Source organism: Melozone crissalis, unplaced genomic scaffold (assembly GCF_028551555.1).
Source record: "Melozone crissalis strain CALT ecotype California unplaced genomic scaffold, PUWL_Pcris_2 ptg000019l_1, whole genome shotgun sequence".
Lineage (NCBI taxonomy): Eukaryota > Metazoa > Chordata > Aves > Passeriformes > Passerellidae > Melozone > Melozone crissalis.
The window spans coordinates 10,085,371-10,112,467 of record NW_026535797.1 but is presented as its reverse complement, the minus strand read 5'-3'; the positions used below and the strand labels follow the sequence as shown (position 1 = coordinate 10,112,467).

General features: G+C 39.2%; 1 protein-coding gene across 1 annotated transcript; it reads left to right on the top strand.

Annotated features, from left to right (window-relative positions):
- The first annotated feature begins 1,323 nt into the window (after window positions 1-1,323).
- SMC3 (structural maintenance of chromosomes 3) lies at window positions 1,324-26,509 on the top strand. Its single transcript, XM_054276996.1, has 29 exons — window positions 1,324-1,461; window positions 4,421-4,496; window positions 6,015-6,053; window positions 6,870-6,937; window positions 7,294-7,365; window positions 7,549-7,628; window positions 8,192-8,270; window positions 9,625-9,742; window positions 10,289-10,464; window positions 11,079-11,159; window positions 11,423-11,587; window positions 11,736-11,857; window positions 12,208-12,421; window positions 14,030-14,133; window positions 14,350-14,449; window positions 14,884-15,044; window positions 16,305-16,446; window positions 16,745-16,895; window positions 17,927-18,079; window positions 18,991-19,142; window positions 19,358-19,516; window positions 20,208-20,315; window positions 20,718-20,826; window positions 21,311-21,558; window positions 21,677-21,889; window positions 22,615-22,806; window positions 22,969-23,146; window positions 23,684-23,790; window positions 24,104-26,509. The coding sequence occupies exons 1-29, from the start codon at window positions 1,447-1,449 to the stop codon at window positions 24,173-24,175; spliced, it is 3,654 nt and encodes a 1,217-aa protein (XP_054132971.1). The 5' UTR covers window positions 1,324-1,446; the 3' UTR covers window positions 24,176-26,509.
- Window positions 26,510-27,097: the final 588 nt, after the last annotated feature.

Sequence of the window (27,097 nt, the reverse complement as noted above, 5' to 3'; positions counted from 1 at the left end):
AAATGCAAATAGCAAAAATATTTTTTCCCTCAGTCAGATTGAACTAAGCTATTTAAAAGCCAAATAACACAGGCAGGAAATTTTCGTTTTGAATTTGTTTGTGAAGCAAACATTAAATGCTTTAGTTTTTTAAGCTCTATGTTTTTTGAAGAAACAATGGACCATTTCTTTATAGGTGTTGGTAAAATCTGTTACAATAGCTGTTAGTAAAACCATTTAATTACATGGCACTTAAGAATGTCTGAGACTGGTGAGATTTTCCCATTGGAGAAGAGAGGTAATTCATCAATCTATTATTCTAGGAGAGGTAGAAACTAGACCTTTCTGTTTAAATGTAGTGTTTATTAGCGTTAAGAGGCTCAGAGGAGGAATTCTATTGCATGTCTGGAAGTGCTGGCTACAGCCACAGTTTTGAAGGAACACTGTTAAATCGAAAATTGCATTTGCTCTGAGATGTCGCACCCCGACTGGTGTCACGACAAAACCTGAAATCACCATAAGTGGAAGAGATTAGGTGAAAATTAAAGCTTCTCTCCCACCATTTTGCTTATTTTTGTGTGTTTGACAGCTCCTCGGGGGAGCTGGGTAGCGGCTCGGTGGGTACAGGAGCGGGCAGGGACCCAGCCAAGCTGTTTTCCTGGGAATGTTCCGCGCCAGCGCTGTTTGCCCAGCTCACCCCGGGCGCCTGCCCGGCTTCGCCCGGACTTTTCCCCTGCGGATGCGGAGCTCGGCGCCCAGCCCTGCACAGCCGGGAGGAGCTGGCTGAGGGAACGGGTGCCCTGGGGCAAGGGGCGCGTCTACGCAGCCCTAAGACTGCCGATGCCTATTTTCCATTATCATTTTTATTTTTAAAAATAATTTTTACACCCTCGAACGGAAGCCGGGTCCTCAGACCGAGCCTTTATTATTTGACCTCCCGCTCAAGCGGCCCCTCAGGGCGGCCTCGACAGCGCCCCCCAGAGGCGCGCGTCGCCACTCGCTCCGCTCGCCTCAACTTGCCTTTGGCGCCCAATCCGCCCCTCGGCGGGAGAAACCACTTCTCCTAACTCCCAGGGGGGACCCCGGCGCCCGGGAGGCAGAGTGACCTGCTTCCTCGCTACGCAGCGCCCTCCAAAAGACGGCCGAGGCACTTTAGAAGATCGGAAAAAAGAAATTCCCGCTGCTTCACGTGGTGTCGCTTTTTCAGCGGTACACGAGCGCGTTCTCTGCTCCACAGTTCTCCCTTCAAGTGGCGCTGAATGGTTCGCGCCAGGACGGGACGGGGAGGGTCCGCCGCCATTTTGTTTGCGTGAGGGGTGAGCGGGCCCTGTGCGGGAAGCGGGGGGCGGCTGAGGGGGCGGGAAGCGGCGGAGGAGACCCGCGGTCAAGCCGAGCGCTCGGACCGGAAAGAAACGGCGAGGGCGGGCTGAACGGCAGCCTGGCGGGCCTGCCGCATCCTCGGCAAACATGTACATCAAGCAGGTGAGGCGGCGGGATTCGCGCCGCCCGCAGTGTGCGGTGCGGCCTGTGCCCGGCCTGGGGGTTGGCCCAGCCCGCTCCGCCCCGGAGCTGGGGGCTCTGCTCCTTCACATCTGCCCGGCCCGCAGCAGGGGACCCGCGGGCTCGCGGCGGGCTCGGAGGCCTTGGCTTCGATCTTTCCTGTCTCGGGGGGCGGATCGAGGTCCAGGCTGAGGGAGGTGCCCCCGGCCCGGACACGGGTCAGGTCCTACCGCCGGCTGGGCTGGCGGCGCTTTCTCTCCTTCTCTGCTCCCCGTTCATTCATTGCAGGTGTGAAGTGCCGCTGGGGTCTCCTCATGGACCCGAGACTTGTTCGCGGGGCCCCTTTGTACGCCAGCCCCGGTGTCCCGGCCGCGGAAGGCTCGTACCCAAACAAAGGGCTCTGCTCCGCTGTCAGAAGCATCTTTCAGCTGTTTACATTGTGGGATCTCTGCCTTGGGGTGCTACCTCAGGCCCCCAGGCATGAACCATTTCACCTGTTATGCCTTACCCTTGCCAAACGATCTGTGGCTGGTGCTCACTTGAAAAGATCCTGGTGTGCACCTTTTTCAAACAGTTTTTGAGGATAGCGTTATATTACTTCTGCAGTTTCCCTGCAGCTGCTTGAGTAGCAGATTTTTATTACTGCCTTCGTGTTGCTGCATATGTGTGTTCATTCAAAGCTTACCAGGTTTCTCATTTCCTGGTGGACTCAAAATTGACCTGTTTCTCACACCCTGCGGGTGTTTTTCTTAAGAAGAATACTTTATTAGCGTTGAAGGTGAATGTTTTACACAGATACCAGGTTCTCATCTACTGTTTATCTGACTGGGCAGTATTTCAAACACCTTTTGATCGCACTTTTGTAAGTCATTCTTGATTAATCATCATAGATGGGCACATTGCTTTAAAGACTTTGAATAAGAGTTGTTGTTCTCCAGATTTGAATTACTTGAAAGCGGACAGTAGTGGAGATCTATAGAGTAAGTCCAAATTAACTCAGAGCAGGGGAAACGTTTCATTTTGGGGAAAACAAAAAGAAGGAAAATTGGGTGTCCAGTAGCCAATACTGTTACAGGAGCTATAGGAGAGTGTGTAACAATTCTCATTCTTTTCATTTCATTTGCTGCCTACCTTTATTCTTAGCTTCAGATTCCAGATATGAAATAATTTTGCAAAGAGAATTTGACCAGAAAGCCATAGTGCCTGGGAGGAGAAGGGCTCTTGAGTTCTGACTAAAAGTTAGCTAATGCTTTTAAGTTTTATTTCATTTTGATTTTTATAAATTCCAGTGTTTGATTTCCTGTCTGACATGGCATTTTTATTCAGTATTAGTGAGATGGTTTTAATCCTTTACTATAAACAGGTGATAAGAGGAGTTTTCCACAACAATACTTTTAGTGGCCTGTCACACAATGGGAGAAAGACTGAAGATCAAACTTGACATGAATAAATATGGGCATTTTTCTCTCCCAGTCTTTTGTCCAGTACTTTTTTTGGGCAGGATTTTTCCCCCACTGTTTGTTTAACACTACCAGAATGTGGATGCAGTTCTGAAGGTAGATGTTTCTTGAGGTGTTTGGGTGTAACAACACCTTTGTTGGGTCAGCACTCTCAAAAGTTGCTGCACAATCACTAAAATTATTGCAAACAAAAAAGGCAGGGCCAGGCATCCATAGGCAGAAATAGAAGAGGTGTAAGAACGGTGAAGGCCTTTGTAGCAGTGAGGAAAGGCTTGCTCAAATGTTGGCAGTACTACTTCTAGGCTTTTTGCTGGAGTTTTGTATGTGCTTCTTGAATAAAGAGTATTATGCTCATTTTCTGGACTATGGGCTCCTTTAACACTTGAAGGTGTGAGAGAAGGAACGACGTGTTCAGACAAATAGGAAATAGTGATTGCACCCTAGACCTTACAAACAAAAAATCGAAGTCATTTCATATCTTAATCTTCAGCACTAAAAGTGTAGTGCAAGATGCTTTTGTGTCTTGTTAAGAAGTAATTTTTAGTGCATTGTAGCTGTCCTAGTGAAACACTGTGACTGCTTTAACTGTATCCTGTTCTGTTGGGGAGGAGCTGGGCAGAGAACACAGTTATTCAATGGGAACTGCAATCCTGTTTCAAGCGTTCCTGCTGAGAGATGTGCAGGTGTCAGACCTCCGGGTGCTGCTGCCTCTGTCCTACCGAGCAGAGCAGAGCTGCTGTGCTCTCAGCCAGCTTTGATTGTGGAGCAGCTTGCTTGGTGCTGCAAGGTGGATTCCTTTTGTTGCTATGCAGAGCTGAGGTTTGAGGATATTGTAACTCTGTACCTGCTGCGTTGCTGGGCCTGGCAAACCTCAAAATGCTGCTGAAGTTAAAAGAGTTGAAGTTTGATGTGCTGCTTTCAGATGACTGTTTGCTGCACAGCTCCTGAAGTTATTTGTGTACATTTTTGTCTCTTTAGGCTGTGAATTGGAGCCAAGACAAGCTTGCTTTTTGATGTTTCCCTTTAGATTGCCCAGTAAAATGAGACTATTGCATGTGAAATAGGCAGTCTGGTAGTTTGTGCAGCCTGCAATGGCCCTGCTTGGAGAATTCACCAATAAAATTCTCGTGCTCTAAGTAGATTGCATTATAAAAATTAAGTGCTTGTTATACTCAGTTTCCTTTCCTATATATGATACTTTAAGCAAATACTTTTTTTTCCAAAAACCTCTTGGAACTCTCTTGCTTGCTGTGCTTTGGCCTGCACAAGTACCAGCATCTCTTGCTAGGGGAGAAATCTGTCCCTAAATCAATGCTTAGGTGGGGGGCAAGTTTGATGTGAGTTTCTGTTCTTGAGCTGGAAAGTTGAGTGTGTGCAGGAAAGGTAGGCAAATTAAATTGTAATTGATATAAATATTCTGTCAAACCTTATAGTAGAAAACCAGAGAGAACTTTGTTAAAATAATTCCTTCTTCTCACCAGGTAATCATTCAGGGCTTTCGAAGCTACAGGGACCAAACCATTGTGGACCCATTCAGCTCCAAACACAATGTCATTGGTAAGTTCTGATACTTGTCTTTTATCACTAGTTAAAATTGCACTTTTATTTCAGATGATATTCATGTTAGTCTCCTTTATAGTTTTTAATATTCTGGTTACATTTGATGATTATATTTCCTGGTTTGGGAACTTCTGTCTGTAATGTTCCACAGCATGTGTTCCACTTACCCCAAACAACTATTAATGTTCAATTTTGCTGGGACAAAGCTGAGCCTCCAGAAGCTGAGTGAGGTTCATAAACTCCCTCTTGGTGCACGTCTCTGTATCAGCCAGACCTCCTTTAAAGTTGTCCTTGCAGGAACAGCACCAGAGAATTTGTATGGGATTCTTATTTTTTTGGTCTGCGAGTCTCATCATTTTTAAGCACACCAGCAATTATAAACTCCTGCAGAGAAAGAAGATCATCTTTCTTGCAGTTTTAAAGGATGAATTTCTGGACTGTAGACTGCCAAAAAGTACAAGTTTTGAAGTGCAGGTTCTTGAGTAATTCCTACTTTAATAGCGTATTTTTTTCCCACCATTCTCACACCTCTTCTATTTCTGTCTATGGATGCCTGGCCCTGCCTTTTTTGTTTGCTTTGGTTTTAGTGATTGTGCAGCAACTTTTGAGACTGCTGACCCAACAGCAAGCAGTCAATTTTGGACATAAAATCTTAGTAGCCAGGATTTAACTCTGGCACTAGGAAAAAAGCACGCATATGACATGAATACATGTCTTGTTTAATAATATTATTTCTACAGGAGCTAAAACTTTATCCAGGTATTTATGTTCTTAAAATACACTAAAAAAATCTCTTTTCACTGAGAGTTTTTGGCTTCTTTTTAAAGACTTGATAACAGTTTTTGGAATGAGGTGAGTCTGGATGCTGTGTAGGCAGGCAGAGATGGAAAGCCTGGGATGTTCATTGCTACCTGAAGATGAGTGGATTTGAAACTGATGCAGCAGGTGCTGATCTTAAAGAGAAGGCTCTGGGCCTTGCTGAAACACTGCAGTATAAACATTGAGATTATATTGGTGTAGTGCTGTGCTCTTACACCTTTCATTTTCTGTGCAGAAGTAGTATTTATTCCAGTATTTTATGATTAACAAGTGGAGTATAACAAAGTTAATGTGCTACATGAAGTTCATGCAGTCAACCTGAATGTATGGGCAAGGGTTTCCTCTGGGTAAATGGTCTGGAGCCAGGAGAATTTGACTTGTGTTTACTGTTCTTATCCATCAGATTGTCAGTATAAGAACCAAAAGATGGCAATAAATATGATTGGTTTAGCTGTTATTCTCATTGTGGAGTAGTTCTGGAGTTTGTAAGTCCCAGTAATGTTTGAGTGGGCAAAGGTCTAGTGTCTTGTACTCGAGTGGTCCATCTACCGAGTTCATCTCAGTCCCTGGAGATTTCATTTGGCTGTGTTATGTTTGGGTTCTGCTCTTGAATATTTTCGTGTCACTTTTAAAGTATATTGCAGTGTTAACCTATGTCAGCTTAACTTATGTCATACTTTGTGTTTTAATTTTCAGTGGGAAGAAATGGATCTGGAAAAAGCAACTTCTTTTATGGTAAGCATGGATTTCTTGTTAGCCAAGGGATGCTGAAGATAGCAGGTTTCTTTGCTTGTTTTTGCTAGAACTTGGTTTAATAAATGACCCTCCTCAATAAGGAGTGGCAGAATGGAGATTACTTGACAGTGATGAAAGGCAGATATCAATGCACTTGTTTAATACTTAGTCCAGATTTTTCCCTAGAATTCAGCTTCTCTTATTAAGGCCCTTCTAAGACTTTCAGCTGGCAAATGTATTTACAGGAGGAAATGGATTTTAAAAGTTGCCCTCCATGAAAGATGATTATGATATTCACAGTTTTTTTAGACATCCTTAGTGGCTAAATTCTACTCAATAGCAGTTTGGCTCAGCTTAGACGTTCTTTTAATATAAGGTTATGAGGGGGATTTTGTGAGGTGGGAGCATTAATGGAGGAGTAAAGATGCTAATTAAAGATGTTAGCATGCTTTGTGATGGTTGTGTTTATAAATTGTCTAATGCTAAGTACTTTAGCAATATTTTTAGCCTAGCCTGTGTGCTGTGTATATGTAGAAGGATGCTCATGAATCCCTAATTGTTCAGCATTGTTAATGATTATGCAGTGAACCAGTAATGTGGCAACAATGGTTTCTTCAGATAAATCCTGCTGTACAGCAGGTTGAGTGATAAAGATCCAGCAGATCAAGGTTTTTAATGAAGAAATATTGTAAGATTTTGGCAACAGCTTGATTGTATTATACAACAGTAAACCAGTGTGTTTTGAGTTAATGGAACTGTTGCATGTCTCCCTGAAGGAAAGAATAAATTTTCTGTTTCTTTCCTATTTTATTACAGCAATTCAGTTTGTCCTCAGTGATGAGTTTAGTCATCTTCGCCCAGAGCAGAGACTGGCTTTGTTGCATGTAAGTGAACGTGTATAGCAGCAAAACTAAAGAATAAGCTAATGCATTTGAATGGGACAGCAAAAATGTTCAGTTGCTGGGCTGTGGATATTTCAAGCCAATTATTTTGAAAGTAATTTTCTTTGTTTCACTTGGCAAAAGGGAATTTATTACACAGTACTACATTATGTTGATAATGCACACCAGTGAATGCATAGCCAAGATTATCAGAAATAAAAATGTGTGCTGGAAATTATGTAGATGTTCTTGCATCTGAAGTCCTTGAAAAGAAAGGGGAAGTGGGGTTGTCAAGGAAAAGAGGAGAAGAAAGAGTTCAAAATCTGGCAGCTGTCTAACCAGAACATCTCTTCTCTTAGGAAGGAACAGGTCCTCGAGTTATTTCGGCATTTGTGGAGATTATATTTGACAATTCTGACAACAGGTTACCGGTAAGTTCAGAGTCCTGCTTTGGACATAGATTATCATTGCAGACTCAAGTGATCTCAGCCTTATGGAAGGCTTCAGCACAGTTCCTGCTTTTGGGTCATTTCTGCTAAAAAGTGTCATAGACATTCTGGTGTTAGTTACTGCTGCTTGCAGTATGTGTATTTACTGGGCTTTGTTTTCTTAAGATTGATAAAGAGGAAGTCTCGCTTCGCAGAGTCATTGGAGCCAAGAAGGACCAATATTTCTTAGACAAGAAAATGGTGACGTAGGTACTTCTTTTCCTTATCTGAATGAGAGCAGTAGTAGTTCTGTAAGATTCTATAGGCAAACCCAACACTTGCATCCCTAGCATGAAATAATTTATTTCTGTTGTGTAATACTGAGTGCCAGTAGTTTGATAGCTAGAACTAGCTATCAGCACTTGTAGAATAGACAGCACACTTTGAATTGGCATTTTAATCCATCCATTGGTGTGGTATTTAACTGCTTGCATAGTATTTCTTTCAGGGTTTTTTTGAAATAGAAGAGTTACTGCACTCTCAGTGGTTTTATATCCTTCCTTATGATATGTTTGCCTGTATTTCCCTCCTCTGTGCTTTGAGTGCTTATTTCTTAATCTTTTTCCAATTCTATAGTATTTCAGATATTTACCATTTTTATTCTCTCATTTCATTTTAGAATTAGCCATTTTTAAATAAAGAAGGTTGTTCAAACAGAGCATGCATTGCACACGGTGATATTATGTGATGTATAGTTGTGATAATTTACTGCATTTTATAGCTCTCACTTTTACTGTAAGTTTTTAATGGATTCATAATAACATTTCAGGAAAAATGATGTCATGAATCTTCTTGAAAGTGCTGGATTTTCTCGCAGTAATCCCTACTATATTGTCAAACAAGGAAAGGTAAGATTCTTTTTCACAAAGTAGAAGAATCACTGTTGAGGGTATAATGTTTCCTGGATGCCAAACTTAGTTCAATTATTTCAGAAGTAAACCAAAACCTAAATCTACCTCAACTTGAAATAGCTCTTATATGTCAATGCTTCTTTGGCAGGTATTATTGTTTTAGTAGTTTATGTCGATTTAAAAAAGAAATCATGTCTGTAAATGTTGATACTTAGCAGAGGGTGTTTTATCATGGTGATCTTTGCAATCAGGCTTTTTTTTCCATATACTTAAATACAAAGCAAACTTGATTCCTGTGAAATAGTTCAGTATAAATTCAAAGATTTTTGGGCCTATAGATGAGGCAGCAAAGTAATGGTAGAGAATTTTAAGAGGTTGAAAATATTGTCAATAGGGAATGAATGGAAAGTGCAGAAGTACCAAAAGTGAGTGCACATTAGGAAAAGGGCTCATGGCATGGGCTGTCTCAACTGGTCTTCAAGACCCAAGCAGCTTTCTAGAACTTTCAAAGGACAGCCACATCTGGAGACAAAGCACAGACTACTTGGAGTGGCTCACAGGGTGGATCATCAAGGAGACTGGGAACTGTCACCTCCAAAGGAAGGCATACTTGGAGAGGAATGCAAGAGGAGAAGACTTGAGGAGCACTTGATGTCAGGAATGCTAACCCATAGTACAGCCTGCCAGATGTTTACCAGGATAAATTGTCCTATACAGTTGAATGTGTGCATTTGAAAGAAAGTGCTTGAGCTGGAAAGTCAGTGGTAGTGGGGATTGGTGCACACTACTTAACAGCCAAAATACACAAACTGGTTTTAATATAAGACAAATTAGAAACAGTTACCTTCTTAGAAAAGCATGCAGCCACTGAAATTCTATTGAAAGGAAGTGAGTTTTATGTTGAGTGTAATTGTATGACTGATTTGATGTCATATTAATGAGTGTTTCATGATGTGAATTATTCTAAGATTTATAACCCCTGAATTTTATTGTGGTTTTATGGAGGCATTTAAACTGTTTGATTTAGCACAGGACTTAAAAGCACAAGCTTGAGTTTCTCTAAATATAATTTTGAGTGATTTATGATTTTTCCAGTGTAGATAGTACTTGTATCCTGAGTTTTAGAAACAAATGGAAACATTTGAAAAGCAACAAATTTCGTTACAAGCAGAGTACTTGCGGTCCTGAAGTAATTGTCTCAAAGGGAAAGCAGAGTGTGGTGTATGTTGTGTATCTGAATCTTCTTGCCAAAACCTCAGGCAAGCAGGCAGAGCAAGAGTGCAGTCTTTGCTCTGTTGTGGTTAGCCATACATTCAGAGCAGGTTATTGAAATCAGATCTTGAATTTTCAGATCAACCAGATGGCCACAGCTCCTGACTCTCAGAGGTTGAAGTTGCTAAGAGAAGTAGCTGGTACCAGAGTGTACGATGAACGTAAAGAGGAGAGTATTTCACTAATGAAAGAAACAGGTAAAACTTTAAGAAATTACTACTTTATGCCACAGTAATTAATTTAATTCTAAAACTTCAGGCTTTTTCAGTAAAGCTAGATAGATGTTATTTGTGGGATGTTAAACAATGCAGAGCTTGTCATATTTCTTCCTTGAATTTCCAATATCTCAGAAGGTTTAATAAGTTACTTTCTGTGTGCTTTTAGTAATAAAACCTTTAGCTAAGCTAATACAGATAAATTTACTGTTCAAAACATATGAGTGATGTCAGCTGGCAGTGATCCAGAAATCAGGATATGCTGCTGTGCAAACACTAAAGTTCATGTTGTGCAGTCTTTATTAGGTGTGTGAACCAAGAGAGTACATGTTTGTGTTGTCTTATATAACAAGTATCAACAGTTCTACTGTTGGGATGGTTTTGTGGAGAACTTTTGGACATGGGGTGTTTGTACATTTCATGTATGTTGGTCAATTGGGAATCACTGGAGTAGATTCAGTGGCTGTGAAGATGGGGGGTTGTGTTACAGTGTTTAACTGAATTTCTGTCTTGTCATGTTTTCTAAAGAGGGCAAGCGAGAGAAAATCAACGAGTTGTTGAAATACATTGAGGAGCGACTGCATACTCTAGAAGAGGAGAAAGAGGAGCTGGCACAGTACCAGAAATGGGATAAAATGAGGAGAGCATTGGAATACACCATTTATAATCAGGAACTTAATGAAACTCGAGCTAAGCTTGATGAGGTAAAATATCTTGGCTGGTACAAAATGTAATGAGCTGTTGGTTTGTTTTTGCTACCATCTCCTTGTGATCTTTGATAGAATCCTGGCAGTGTTAAGGAACCTTTCCTGTGCAGCCATTCCAGGAGCCATTCTGGCAGTCAGAACTGCACCACCTGAGCTAGGACTGAAACCCCTTCCCAGTGCAGGTGCCTCACTTGACTCCCTGCACCACACTCACAGTCAGACCAGGCTTCCCATAGCAGAGTCTCAGATGTCTTGATCCTTAAGGTAGTTTAGTCTTGGTGCAATGACTAAATAACAAAGGAAGGTGGGACCCCAGCAGAGGAAACTGGGTTTTTATCCCCTCACAGTGGAAGTGTGGGGCTTCTGTTGCTGCTGTGTCTCTGAGTGCCACAGGTTCCTGTGCCCTTTGTTTTGCAAAGGGACATTAGTTCTCTTGCCTGTGGCTTCCACCACCCAGAATTTAATCTGCAGCATTCTGCAGCTGCACACTGAACTACCTGCACTGTATGTACTTGTCAGCATCACTGTTCTTCACTAAATAAATTATTTTCATTCTGAAACCACTACTGAAGCAGAATCTGGCTTAAGCAATTGGTGATATTTCCATACAGCTTTCTGCTAAACGAGAGACGAGTGGAGAAAAATCAAGGCAGCTGAGAGATGCACAGCAAGATGCTAGAGATAAAATGGAGGTAAAAATACTTTTAAAAGGGCTCTCCAGAGGTTTGTTTTGCTTTGTGGTTTTGGGGATTTTTTGGAGGAGGTGGGGAGGGAGAGGATGAGGGCTGGTGGCATCTGTGCTAAATTCAGTTGCATGCTTTCATGCTGTTTGGAAACTTGGGGGTTTTCACACATCTAGTGTATTGTGATCTACAGAATAATGATCTTGTGAGTTTTGATAAACAGTGAAATGTTCATTCAGTGTTTAAGATACTGCATACTTAAATTTGCATAGGAAATAGAGCGGCAAGTTCGAGAGCTGAAGACCAAGATTTCTGCAATGAAAGAAGAGAAGGAGCAACTTAGTGCTGAAAGACAGGAGCAGATTAAACAGAGGACTAAATTAGAGTTGAAGGCAAAAGATCTACAGGATGAATTAGCTGGCAACAGTGAGCAAAGGGTACGTAACACTAGTGAAGTCTTAAAATGTCAATGACACAAGGAAGTGTTCATGTACACTGAGGTTTTGGTTTTAGACTGAAGCCTGTCACTATTTTGTAATAGTTTGTTAAATACTAACTTTAAATACTGCTTTGTTTGACTTTCAGAAAAGACTGCTAAAGGAGAGGCAAAAACTTCTTGAGAAAATCGAGGAGAAGCAGAAAGAATTGGCAGAAACAGAGCCAAAATTTAACAGCGTAAAAGAAAAAGAAGAGAGGGGAATTGCTAGGTCTGTGGCATTCTATGCAAATTTTAACAATGCTATCCATCTGCAGTTAACAAAAATTTGTACTTGCTGCTTGACAGCAGGGTAGCTACATGCCCTTGGAGATGGTCTGTAAAAAGCCTGCTTTATTGTTGGGGTGGGAACAGTATTTGGCAAAATTATTTTCGAAGCTTAACCACTTCTTATGGATTATTTTGTTTATACATGATCCTTTTCTTTTTGTTACTGATTTGGTGCTCGAATTTGAGGGCCTGGTATGACATTTGAAATTTCCCATATTGATTCTTAATGCTTGCTCTTAATAAATTCAAGATTTCTTTATGATACAGCATGTCTCTCCCTTCTCAAAACAGACTTGCACAGGCTACACAAGAAAGAACAGATCTCTATGCAAAGCAAGGTCGAGGGAGCCAGTTTACTTCTAAAGAGGAGAGGGATAAGTGGATAAAGAAAGAGCTGAAGTCCTTAGATCAAGCCATCAATGACAAGAAGAGGCAGATTGCAGCTATACACAAGGACTTGGAGGATACAGAGGCAAACAAGGAGAAAAACTTGGAGCAGTACAGTGTAAGTTTGCAGCTTATTCTCAGTCTTTTTTAGAGAAAGGTTAAATACTCAGTTGTGGACAGTCAGACTTCAGTGCCTATTTATAAGGAAGATGTGACTTTCTGGTTGAGTGTTGGCTTTGAAAAATGCTTATTGAAAACATCTACAGATAAACTTTCAACTCCTTTAGCATTGTACTGTCTTTGCTCTTTATGTTGGCTTTGTCTTCTCATAGTTTCCCCAATGTGTTTGGCCTGACTTATCAGGAATAGGCTTCTATCTGCCTTGCTCTTGTCTATGTTGAACATGGCCATTTAATAGAAAACAATTTGTTACATTCTTATGGAAGTCTGTGTTGGCTGTTTTCACTTCTCTCATTTTCCCAACAGGGAAAGCAACAGGGTCTTTTTGTCTATGAAGCAGGCACTGCACCCTTGTACCATGGCTGCAGCTGGTTAGAAGTTACATCCCTAGGAGTGTTAGAAGATTAATCTGTTACCTGCATAACTTAGATTTAATTTCCATTCAGAAATGGTCTTACAGTGCAAGTACAGCAAAATAATCCAAAGGTAGCATTTCTGCTAGGAGCTGTAGCTGTGAAAACCCTGCTTTTATATTGAGAGAACATACAGTGCCAATGCTGATGGTCTTGGTCTTTGTGTAGTATACCTACTGAAATTGAGGGTCAGTCTGACACCGTGCAGGAGTGTAGTTGTACAAAGATGATGGTGTTCTGCTAAAATACTGCTTGATTGGGATCCACATTAGCAAAATTGTGATTCTCTGAGTTGGTGAATGAAGAAAATGGCATTTACCACTGGCTGACAGCAATTATACTGTACTGCTCAATGGTAATTCTGTAGAATTGAAAGGGTTAAATTTGTTGTGGATTTTGATTCCTTTCTATAAACATGCCTTGGTTTCCTTTTCCTCCACAAGGATTTGATTTATGCTTAGGTGAAAAGTTGTACAGCTTTTTGTTGTTCAAAGAGAAAGCATCTTGGGTGAATGTGATTGAGAGCCTGCAAGGTTGATTTAGAACGAACTGTTTGTGTTTTCACAACACAGTTAGTCCTCCTTGTACACATACAAATACATAAACACTATGGAGTGCTAGCCCTGAACTGCTCTGAAAGTGGCAGGTGTTAAGTGAGCAGAGGGGGATGTCTGTGCATTGGCTTTAACAGCACACTGTTGACAGCAGCTGTCTTGAAAGTCTGGTACTGCTGGAGAGCAGGCTAAGGCTTTTGACTAATAGCAGGTTGACATGGTACACAAGATTAGTTGTACTTATCACAAATGTCATTTCAGAGCATGAGAAGTTATATGTGTGTTAGTTACTGTTTTGGTTCCTGTTCTTGCTGTGACTTACGGGCATCCATTTCACTTCAATGCCCAGAGGAACAGTTGAACTCAGTGCCTGCCTTGCCATCTGTGTGGCACCTACACCTTGTTACTGCTTCTTTACAAAGCTGTCTTTATTCTTACTGCTTTTGCAGTTTGCTGTAAGCTGGTTAAAATGTTTGTAGCAATTTTTTGAATTTTTAGTAGTTCAGTATTGAATAAAACAGATTTTTTTTTTTAAATATAGAGAGCTGTAGTTTCATACTGTTGTTTTCTTTGTGTTAGAAACTGGACCAGGATCTCAATGAAGTGAAGGCTCGTGTTGAAGAATTGGACAGAAAATACTATGAAGTGAAAAATAAAAAGGATGAACTACAGAGTGAAAGAAAGTTAGTAATTAATTGAAATATGTCTCAATCTCACTTAATGTGAAGGACCCCAACTGTGTAGTTGTTAACATGGCATGTAGGTATGTTTTTTAAATATGGCCATGTATGAACTTCTGCACTTTGCCTTCCCATTAGATTAGCAGCCTTTAAGAAAATAATAATAAAACATTCAGATTGCATTCACACTTAAAAAATTTCATTGGTTTTGTTCTGTAGTTACCTATGGAGAGAAGAGAATGCAGAACAACAAGCTCTTGCTGCAAAGAGGGAGGATCTAGAAAAGAAACAGCAGCTTCTCAGAGCAGCAACAGGAAAGGTAAGATAACCTCACTCTTGATAATTCCTTGTAGAATATCATTCTTGACAAGTTAGTTTTATCTAAAAGATATGATAGTTACTTTTATAATTATGGTCTTTCTGTCACAATTAAGAAGGACAAATTATATTCTGTGCTCAAGTTTTCAAATATTGAGAGCTCTAGCACTACTTGAAAATGAGTTTTGTGAGCTCAAGGTAGTTGATATGAGGAGACTAGGCAAAAATGGAATATTTTTAAAATTTCTTCTGATATCTTTTTGATTAAAAAAACCCCAAACAAAACTAAAAAGCGATAATCTCTCATTTAGGTATGTTGTGTTAGGGCTATAGGTTATTTAACAGGAATTTGGCATAAAACCAGTCACAAAGTTAAAATGAATATTATGCCCATGCATTTTAACTGCAATGCAGTAATTAGCTGTATTTTAACAGGCCATTTTGAATGGAATAGACAGCATAAACAAAGTTTTGGAGCACTTCCGTCGGAAAGGCATAAACCAGCACGTTCTGAATGGCTATCATGGAATTGTGATGAACAACTTTGAATGTGAGCCAGCATTCTACACCTGTGTTGAAGTCACTGCAGGGAACAGGTAATTAATTATGTGCTATTTAGTGCAGTGTCACAACTTTTCTACTGAAATTTTATTCTTTTGATCTTGACATCTTCCATTTTTTTTTTGTCAAAGTGCTTTCTATATGGCATGATCAAACTGTTGTTTATTTGTGAAGGAACTAAGAATTCTGACTATTTAAATGATAATTCTAGCTGCTCCTGACTTTGTCTAAAAAAACCTTAAACAAAAGCAGAGAGAAAAAAAATTAACTAAAAAAGGTCCCAGACCCACACTCCTGACACTTGCCAGGGTCATTGGTGGTGAGACTGAATTATATTGAATAAAATGGATAGCATCTTGCAGTGTGGAGAATTCTGCAGTAAGCAAGGCTGATATTTCAGTAAATAATAAGAATTATTTCACTTGTGCTAGAAAATCTCATGGTTGAGAATGGTCTCCTAAACTGTCAAAAACTGCTGTCTAAAAGTTATCTGAAAAGATGCTGAGTGTTAATCAATCTGTGTAAAATGTTTTCTAGAAGTAAATGCCTGTTGGGTGATCCACCACTTGCTGCAACATCTAACACTTCAGGTTAATTAAGATCATCTTTTTGTGTGATCGGTCCCTGTTCCAACTTATGAGTAGTCATGAAAGCTCTTGTTCTAATGAAGTGCAGCTAATGGCATAAGAGCAGGAAAGAGGACAGAGGTGACATGATCTTGCAAAGTGTCACATTGAAATGTTGATGCTACTGGAATTGGAAAAGCAGTCTCTTCTGAAACTTGTATCAGTGTGAACAAGGGTGTCTCTTCCAAGCACTTCACAGTTCTCTGAATCCTGTGCCCCATAGTTTGGAAAATGTAACAAGTGGCCTCAGTTCAACTTGAAAGGAAAAATCACTTAATTCATTCCCTTATAGTGCACAGGGAGATGGGGTCTCTGTCCCTGTGTGTGGTGTATAGAGGCAGCAGGGGCAAACTTTGGAGATCCATGCAGAGAGGGGGGGCTGAATGTTGTGTGATGGAAATGCAGACAGAGGTGTGGACACAGTGGCACTGTACACATACTGAGCTGCTCCTGGCTGGACAGTGGAATGTAAAGTTGTCAGCAAATCCTATTTTAACTGAAGTGAAAAGAGTACCCACTGGCTTTTTCTAAGGCATGGAGTTGGAAATGCAATGCACCTTTATAGTGATGTGTTATGTAATGGAATCTGCAAGAATACTGTCTGTATACAAATATGTTTGTCCTTTTAGCATAGTAAAGTTTTGCCTACTTGTTTGGCTTGTTAAACAGGTTGTTTTATCACATTGTGGATTCTGATGAGGTCAGTACAAAGATCCTAATGGAATTTAACAAAATGAACCTTCCTGGAGAAGTTACTTTCCTCCCTCTGAACAAGCTGGATGTTAGAGATACTGCTTATCCTGAGACTAATGTGAGTGAGAATTACTTTTGAACCTATCTTTGCTTCATAGCCACAAAACCTCATGCTTTGAACTATGTACATTGCTTATTGCCCACCACTTGCTTTTCTGTTTGTCTGCAGTTAAATGCTACTTCAAATGTATACTTCTGAACATAAAGTATATTATAGAAAAACATTTTTCTACAGGGTATCTGCTCTTTATTAACTGCACTTTACAAGTGAAAAAGCAATACTTATAGGTAGAGTTTTATTGTAACCTGATACTCAAGAATTACTTAATTGCTGAATTGTAATTCTCTCACCTTAGGATGCTATTCCTATGATCAGTAAACTGAGATACAATCCAAGATTTGATAAAGCTTTCAAACATGTTTTTGGGAAGACTTTAATTTGTCGTAGCATGGAAGTGTCCACTCAGCTGGCCAGAGCTTTCACAATGGATTGTATCACTCTGGAAGGTAAATACTGCAATTTTTTATAGGTTATTTATTGCAAAAGTAGGATTCCTGGGAACATGGGACTCATTAAACATAGTCTGTTCAGTGCTGTTGAAATAAAATTATTAAAAATAATGTCATACTTGGCTGAGATCTATGTACAACGTTGCACTTGGTTAAGTACAGTGCTTAAAAATACAGGATTTCTTGGCAAGGTATGGAATTTTCTTATGTTCTAAATTTTAGTAGCAATGGGTCTCCATCCTGAGAATTGCAAAGCAGATTAGGTTTGCATTCATGCAGTTTTTTATCCAATTTAACAGGTATTTGTTTTCCTGCAGTGTTTATTGTGTTTTCCCCAAGCTCAAACCAGTGTTTAGGGTGTGAATGAATGGCCATAATTCCTTAAGGCCATTCCTTAATTCCTTATAAAGGCAATGTGAATTCTTCTGTGCAACAGATATATTTACATCTTATGTGCTCTGAAATAATCTATAATTTTTTAAATTGTCTGCATTAAAGAGGGCAGATTCCTTGCAGGCTTATTGTTGTCTCTTTGTGTCCTAAAGTCAATCTGAAAAAATTCCTAAGGGTGTCTGAGGAAGAAATTACTAATTTTTCAGTATCAGCATACTCTGTAAGCCACAGATGCTGCTAATTACTTCATCTCTTTATTTCCTCATAGAAGACTTGAGATTTTTTTTCAAACTGGTAGTGCTAGGCATTTGCATTTTTCCCTTAATATAAGTATTTATTTTCTTTCAAGCTGCATGGTTTCAGAAGCTAATTAAAATTAAAAAAAAAAAGCTATTGCTTAAAGGAGATCCCAGCAGTCTGTGAAGATTTTGAGACAGGAAATAGCACTTAAATTGAATAGAGAAATAAACATTTCCCTATTTACTGTAAACATACATGATTGCTGAAACATTCAGTGCTTTTGTAGCTTAGTTGAAATGTTCTGGTTAACCTGCTAAGTTGTGCTGTGGGAACTGTGCTGGACTTCAGGCAAGTGTGTGGTGTGCATTTTACATCTCATGGGGTTCTGCTCTCAGGTGACCAGGTCAGCCATCGAGGTGCTTTGACTGGAGGTTATTATGACACCAGGAAGTCTCGACTTGAATTGCAAAAAGATGTTAGAAAAGCAGAAGAGGAACTTGGGGAACTCGAAGCAAAGCTCAATGAAAACTTACGTAGAAACATTGAAAATATCCTTTTGTTGTTAATGGGGAAGGTTGTGTGACACAAAGCTTTTCTTTTGTGGTTACAGTAATAGATGGAAAACTGGAGACTGACTTGTTACATATTATCTGTGGCATTTGTTTTGACTGTTTTGTGTGCAGCCTGGTTCTCTGTGTTACTGTATTTGATATTGATCTTTAAAGCTTAGAGGTGAGGTTAAACCCTAGATTATGAGGCTTTCTGTTCCTTTTAGAGCCTGTTGTAGTAACTGCCATAACCAGATATTCTTGTTATCTGTGTTAATCTTCACTGCTTCTTCTGACTCAGGCTATATTTTTAGCACTTGTGTCCTGAATTGATGTGTTGCACAGTCCACTTCTGCTGTGGAGGGGAGGTGGGAGAGCATTGTGCTGTAATAAGCTCTGAGTTGCCTGACAGTTTGGTCTTTTCAGTCTCTTTGCACTGTGTCCTTTTGAGATCCAATACCTACATTTCAGGGGTAAGGGAGGTTTATACATTTTTCTTATCCATCACTCAGGTCATTCTGTCCTTCAAACTGAACTCCTTTGTTTTTTGACTTGCATCAGTGCATTAGAGACATCTGTTTTGTATTTTATAAGGTCTGAGCTTTCCCTGCATGTTTAAATGTATCCCTGTGTTCTTCCAAATGTTGTGTAATAAAATAAGCAAGGAAATCTTCATTTAGCTTAGTTCCTGGTATTGATAAGTTACTTGATAAGTTGATAAGCTGCTCAAGTTGTTTTTGTTGATGATTCTTGATTTTTCCTCTACAAGTGATCATTATGGTTTGGTGGAGTTTTGATTTGTTTGCTATTTTGATGAAATATGAACATGTCAGATAGAAAAAAATTGAAGGTACTAGTAGAAAAAAAATGATTTTTAAAACAAGGACAGAATTTTCCTTAGCCCACAGTATGGATTAATAATGAGATTGACCAGCTAATGAACCAAATGCAGCAAATTGAAACACAGCAGAGAAAATTCAAAGCCTCTCGAGACAGTATTTTGTCAGAGATGAAAATGCTGAAGGAGAAAAGGCAGCAGTCTGAAAAGACATTTATGCCTAAGGTTGGTATGGGAATATTGAAAGCTGTTACTTGGTTTATTTTAATTGTTTCATTAATGTTACTGATAAACATGCATTCCCTTCTGGTTACCATCATAATATGAAATATTAAGAGATAACTAGAGATATGTCACAAAAATATGTTGATATGAAGAGGTGAAATTCATATAAATCTAGAGATTGCTTTGAGGAGTGATTCTGTCTGTCTGTCCCACAGCAACGCAGCCTGCAGAGCCTGGAGGCAAGTTTGCATGCCATGGAGTCAACTAGAGAATCGTTAAAAGCAGAACTGGGCACGGATTTGTTGTCTCAGCTCAGCCTTGAAGATCAGAAACGTGTGGATGCTCTTAATGATGAAATTCGACAGCTGCAGCAAGTAAGGAAATGAAAATATCTTGCTATTAAATGTGGTACCTTTCTTAGCAGTAAACTTTTGTCCTTCTGTATGAAAAGTCACTTGTGAATACAGTGTCAGTAAATCAGTGCTTAGTCAGGAGTAGGTAGGTGTGTTTAAAGTTCTGTCATTTGCAAAGGGTATTTGCAAGTTTTTCTCAAACACCAGGTGAAATTTGCCAGTTGATTGTGTGAGAATTAAGGCTATTTGTGTTGAAATCATCACAATTTTCTTGCTCTTGACTTCCCAACAATAAATACAAATAGATATCATGTGAAGGCACGATGCACAGTATGAGAAAGGAAAATTTCTATATGTGAGTGGTAGGTGAGACAAAACTAAGCTTTAGATTGACACATATGTTGCTGGAAAAATACTGCTTCTTAATATACTCTCTAAAGCACTTCTGGGTTTAAGAATTGGATTCAGATACAAATAATGATTAATAAACTCAATGATCTGTACAGTTGACTTTTACACTAGACACTTTTTAATTTGTTTTTTTTCTGTTACTTAAAATTAGAGGAACAGTCCAGAGATCTGTGAGATTTTAATATACAGAATTGTGTGAAGAGGGTTTTTTTGTTGTTGCTGTATTAATTTTTTTCTTATAACAAGGTAAAAATAGTCCTAGTCAGGTAAGGCAGCTAATATACTTCTCTACTTTCTTCAGGAAAACAGGCAGCTTTTGAATGAGAGGATTAAATTAGAAGGCATTATCACAAGAGTTGAAACATACCTCAATGAGAATCTGAGAAAACGCTTGGACCAAGTGGAGCAAGTAAGAGTTTTCTTTAAATGTGCTTTTGCAGTCTGGGTTTGGTTTTTTTCTAATCACATGTAAATCACAAATACTAACACATGTAAATCATAGATACTTCTTTGTTACACTGCATTATTTGTGGTGGGGTTTGCTCCCTATGTATAAACTGAGTTAAGTATTGATTTGAATTTCAGCAAGTTTTTGCCAAAAGCTACTGTGAATATGTGGTCTGTGTATTAATAGGACTATTATGATGCCAGATTTGTTTGAAAATCTAACTTATTAGACCTTAGAACATCATGAAAATATTGAGTAGTATATGTATGTAATAGTTATATATAGAGTAGCAGAAAATATCTTTTTTGTCTGGCTTATGTTCCCATTCATGCTGAAGCCTGGTGGCATTTATTTATCCCATAGGAACTGAATGAGCTTCGAGAGACAGAAGGTGGCACAGTTCTTACTGCCACAACATCAGAACTTGAGGCCATCAACAAACGAGTGAAGGATACCCTGGCACGGTCAGATGGTTGGTAACATCATGTTTTGGAAAGAAAACTCTCCAGGCTTTTGAAAGTTCACACATGCCATATTTGATTCAGAAATAGATCCCAATGTAATTAACTTGTGTTGGGCTTCTAGCTTGAGGGTGTGGTAGTTAAAAGGCAACTGTCCTACAAGCAAGATCTTGTATAATTGTTCCTGAATTTTGTCTAACCCATTTCAAACTCAGCTGCTTGAGTTTGGTTTGAAACTTCCTTTGCTTCCCTTTCTAGACTTGAACAATATGACTGTAGTACATTTGTTTGGGTTTTTTTTAAGCCATATACTCATGGCTTCTTCATGGGGAAGAAAAGAGGGATTTTCAGCTTTCTGCCTGAACTTTAACCATGTTTCTTAATAGATCTTCTTTATCTTTTTGTTTCATAAATACTTCATTGGATAATTACTGATCTTATAGAGGCGTGTAAAACTTACAGCTTTGGGTTTTGTACTCTTGTTCAATATTGCAGATCTGGATAACTCTATTGACAAAACAGAAGCAGGGATTAAAGAACTTCAGAAGAGCATGGAACGCTGGAAGAACATGGAGAAGGAGCATATGGATGCTATTAACCATGATACAAAAGAACTTGAAAAAATGACAAACAGGCAAGGCATGCTCCTCAAGAAGAAAGAGGAATGCATGAAGAAAATACGAGAGTTGGGTTCACTTCCACAGGAGGCTTTTGAAAAGTATCAGACTTTAAGTTTAAAGCAGGTAAATAGTGTGCTTGGTTTCATGTTTTATGACCTGAAACATTGGTGTCACCTGCATCTTGAGTGTCAAGTGTGACTAGAATTGCAGGTCACTTTGTGTTCGTGTTTTCTGTTTGCAGTTATTCCGCAAGCTGGAGCAATGCAATACTGAACTGAAGAAATACAGTCACGTTAATAAAAAAGCTTTAGATCAGTTTGTGAATTTCTCAGAGCAGAAGGAAAAATTGATAAAAAGACAAGAGGAACTGGACAGGGGCTACAAATCCATCATGGAGCTGATGAATGTCCTTGAGCTCAGGAAATACGAGGCTATTCAGCTGACTTTCAAACAGGTAACAGAATGGGAACAATTATAAAGACACTGGTGCTGAAATCAATCAAGTTGTCCCATGGTGTAGCAGCAATATGAGAAGAACAGGACAATAAATAAATCTGTACTAAGAGAAGGCTGAGTCGTGTAATTTGAGGCTTGTGGGTTTTTTAAAAACTGAAAAGTAAATAATGCTACCATTTTCAGTAAGTGCCCATCTTCAATACAACTCTAGCTTTGCTTTAAACTTCTTAAATACTTCCTCTCAAGTGAGTTCCTATATACTTACATACAGCCCTTTTTGGGAACTGTGGCAAAAAACTGCACCAAATCTCTTCTCCAGATTTAGTGAAAGGAATTCTAATGTTAGCAAAGAATCTTAACTACAAAATGTGTGAATTGTTCTCTTTAAAGGTTTTTTGCTTAACTGAAGATTACTAAGAAAATGTTATTTTTGCCACAGGTCTATGTTTTAATTGGACCATTTTATTGAAAAATTTTTTGAAAATTCTCATACTACAAAAACAGTTGTTTTGACTCCTGTTTTAAGCCAAGCTTTGTACAGCATACATTTCTCACTTCTGCTTAAGAGCATGAATCTCATCTTTGAAGCAGATTCCCTTTTTTTTGTGTTCATGCAAAAGCACTTGTCTGCATTTGATTTCACTCTGTAAAAATGAGTAGGTTTTGATGAGTAGGTTTCGCTTTGTAAAAATGAGGAGGTAAAAATGACTATTTCTTTTTCAGGTGTCAAAAAATTTCAGTGAAGTATTCCAAAAGTTAGTACCTGGTGGCAAGGCCACATTGGTGATGAAGAAAGGAGATGTGGAAGGCAGTCAGTCCCAGGATGAAGGTGAAGGCAGTACTGAGAGCGAGAGGGGATCTGGATCTCAGAGCAGTGTTCCATCTGTAGATCAGTTCACTGGAGTTGGCATAAGGGTAAGGAAAAATATTTGGTTTTTAGTCTCTTGAATGTTTGCTTAGGTTGTCTTTTAACTATATTTTTTAAAGGCAGCATTTAGTTGATCATGTTTGTTTAATAGCAAGTGAAGCTGTGGTTTAATGTTTTGAAATCATCTTGCTGGTGCATTGTTTTCTTAGGTATCATTCACAGGAAAGCAGGGTGAAATGAGAGAAATGCAGCAACTTTCAGGTGGACAGAAATCTTTAGTGGCCCTGGCCCTAATATTTGCCATCCAGAAATGTGATCCAGCTCCGTTCTACTTGTTTGATGAAATCGACCAAGCCTTGGATGCCCAACATAGAAAAGCTGTGTCAGGTACTTGTCTGCCTTTTATAATCTTCATTGTGGTTGAAGGTAGTAGTTTGTTTTCTCATCCCTGATGTTTAAGAATAAAGCTTTTGATCATAAAAACACATTTTTGAGAAGCCCAGTGTGTGTATGGAGAAGTTCTCATGAACTTTGGTTTAATGTAGAAGCTGAAGCTCTGTTCTGTTACTGTATCTAAAGGGTCTCCTTACTGCACTTCAGTGTGTTGAAAAACAGTCCTGCTTTGAAGTCTGTTTTGATTTTAAAAAGGAATAGAAAAGTGCATTCGTGGTTTTTCATCATAGAAGTTGAATATACTAGGTTTGCTGAGTGGCTGGACTTTTCAGAGTTCATACTGGAATTAATGATAATACTTGTATGTATTATCTGGGAAATAAAACTGGTATGGATACTTTCTTGATTTATGGGGTTTTTGCTTCATTAACCAAAACCTCATTTTGAATAAGGCAAAGAGTTTGCTATTTTTGTCTGTCTCACTTTATTAAAAATGCTACATTAATAAAGAATTTTTGTGTTCTTTTTTAGATATGATTATGGAACTAGCTGAACATGCTCAGTTTATTACAACAACTTTTAGGCCAGAGCTGCTTGAGTCAGCTGACAAGTTCTATGGTGTAAAATTCAGAAATAAGGTAAGTAGTATGATAGATAGGCTTCTCAGTAAACACCATAATTAAAATAAGTTGTGCATTTGAGACTTAGCAAGAATTCAGAGTGAATCAGACTCACTTCAGCTGATAAATTTCTGTTTATGACACAGTCTTCTATAAAGAGTTCTCTCATTCTTGAAAGAGAATTTAAATGCCTGCAAATGTCCAGTGTCACATTCTTTAAAGGGATTATAAATCAATCATAGACCCATTGCTGAGTCCTGGAGCCTTCAGAAATGTCTGTCCTATTCTGCAGGAAGTACTGTAATAACTGAGTGATTCTTTGTTCCACCAGGTCAGTCATATTGATGTGATCACAGCAGAAATGGCCAAAGACTTTGTAGAAGATGACACCACACATGGATAAAGGAACTTGTAATTACTGCTTATTTGGAAGATGTGTATAGTGCTATGTTTATGCCAGGGACCTGTACATTTAAAAGATGAAGTATTTAGTCCTTGTTTAAAATAGTTTTTGAACACACATTTTAACCAAGACCCCAGAAGGCCTAGTTTCAAATGAGCTTGAGTGTCCATTTTGTCTCTGTTGCTGTATTTTATAAGATAATTGTTAATGTTACCTTTATACAATACCTGTAGTTTGGAAATTTTATTCTCTTCCTTCAAATCTTTTGTAAAGTGTTTGTTGCTGTTTTAAAGCTTTTCAGAAAGTGCTAGTTATTTCTTCTTAAGTATAGTTTTATCATTTATATTGCCTCACACTTTTTTTTTAATGGCTTCAATTAAAATGGTTGGTTTTATGGCTGTAACTTGTATATATTAAGTTTTTGGGTTATGTTGTCTTTCTGAAGAGGAATCCACCAAGATGGAGTAAACACTTCAGTCATATTGAAGTGGCATATTTCAGAATATGAGACAAAGCAATTCTCCCAAGCCACTCTTTCCCCCTCTTCTGCACATTGCCAGTGCCAGAAGAAAACTGCCCCAAATCTATGCTTGTCCAAATCCATTGTGTTCTGGTTATTGAACTGAAAAAAGGTAAGTATCAGAGAATCCTGAAAAGACCCTAGAACTGTGTCAAAACAAATCACAGCCCTTTTTCCTGCATCTTGTCCTGTGTAACAACCCCTCCATTACATCCCATTACAAGACCAGCATAACTTGAGCCAAGTGGCAGTCCCCAGTCAAAAAGTGAAATCTTTTCCTGCTGTCTACAGTTTTGGCAAAGGGATGTTGAATAGCTTGATGCATTCTCCTGAAACACTTGAAGATTTACCACAAACCATGAATTTTGTAGGTAGCAAAGCAGTTGTAAAAAGAGAATCCATTGATGTTAAAATACTACATTTATAAGAACATAATAACCTTAAAGAATAGCTTATGTAACTTTCAGTAGTACAGTGAGAAACAGTGAATTTGTATGTTGCATTTATTCTGTGTAGGACACATTCAACAAAGCTGAAGAATAAAGCTCTCTGATAGGTTTTGATCTGCACTCACTCTTACTCCCCACTGAGAACTTCAGGAAGTGCAGGAAAGGAGAGCATGAACTGATGGCTGGGCTCAGGAGTGCTTATCCTTGCATCACAAGGTAGGGTGAGAGAAGAGTACTGAAGCTGATATGGAGCAACCAGGTAGTGATAGACATGTGGGAAATGACTATCTGCAGTTAAGTCTTAAGCCTGGAGGAAGAGGATGTTGTGACATAAAGTTTTCTATAGTTCCAGGGACTCAGTAGCTGCAGAGAAGACTCCTCTAAGTGAAGAGAAGTAAAAAATGTGAAACAAAGTGTCCCAAATGCCCCCAAAACTTCTAGCATGGAAAGAGACTGTATTTGAGAACCCTGAAGAATCTGAAATTTGTCCTTCACACAGAGCCCTCAATATGCAGGTTAGGGTGCCTGCTGCAGACCAGAATGTTCCTGAATTACTCACAGGTGAAGCCAGTTCAGAGTTCAGAGAAGGACCCAAAGAATGTGGCCACAGGTTCACACCTCAGGTTACTGATTTGGTGCTGTTTGGTCCAGTGTTTGCAAGGACACACTTGAGGTGTCTAATCCATGACCACCAGATACATAACTTGCTGTAGTAGTAGCAAGCTCTGCTCTCAGCTGATTAGGCTTGCTAGTGCTAGGATAGCAGCACAACAGTTGTTTGAATTTTTGGAAGAGAGAAGTAGTTCACATGCCATTAAGCTAATTACTGTGTTTATTAAGAAGCATCATACTAAATCCATCTAAGACTGATCATGAATTTTATCACATAATCTCATTAAAGTGGAAGTAGATTAGAGCAAGGACTTTTGTTTTGGGGATGTTGGGTTTTTTTTCTACAATGCTCAGCCTAGAGAAGCCTAAGTGCAGCTGAGTAACTTGAACAACTTCAGCTGTGTTAGGAGATCTTTGGGTTGGGTGTGGCATTAAGTTGGGTTAACAAGCACGGTGGGAAAATGGGTAAGCAGCAGTCTGGTGGAAACAAGTGAACACAATGTTGTTAATAGTGCAGAGGAAGAGTAGGCCTTTAGCTATCATTCAGTTTCTCATCTGCTAAAGAATAAGGTTTGAACTACTTGCACAAAATTTGGGAGATTTATCAAGATTTTCAGGATCCCTCTTCAAGGTAAGTTTGGAGGGGGTGGTGGCTTTTTATTTAATTGCTGCTAAACTTCATTCTGTTCTTGAAAAGGCATTTTTAGAGAGGCTAACTTTCTAAGTTGACACTTTGTTGCCCTGTGAGCATACTCCTTCCCACAGGCTCCTTCTTGGTGCTGTGCCGCTTCCCTGTAGCGTAGCCAGTGTGAAAAAACATGATGTCACCAATTGTTTCATCGGGTGTACTGTGTTGCAGTGATGTTGGTACACAGGGGACTGGAATGGGAAAGGCTGAAATTGCAGCACCTCCTCAAGATGTCAAGTACAGCCTCTAAAGTGCTGTGACTGCCCTGCACTGAGCTTGGCTTGCTAAGTTAGAAGCTACAGTTAGAATTAAAGAGAGCCTCTAACAGGGATGAAGTCAGGCAGATTATGTAGCAAAATCCATGTCAGCCCACTGTGTTGAAGAGTTAATTGCATGGGAAAGAACTGTGTAAAAGGAGGAAAAGTAGAACCTCATTTGTTACTAAATTTTTTTAAGGAAAGTTCTTACATGAAGGTGAAAGTATTGTTGTGAAAAAAAAAAAAAAAAACCAAAAAAACAGAACAAAACCTAAAGGAGGCTTTTTTCCTCAGACTGTTGTTAAAATCAGGAGTAGCAGAGAAGTTTTCTCTGCTGTTTGCTTCAGATTGCTATGGAGTGCAGTGATTGGAGTAATGTTTCCAAGGTGGTGTTTT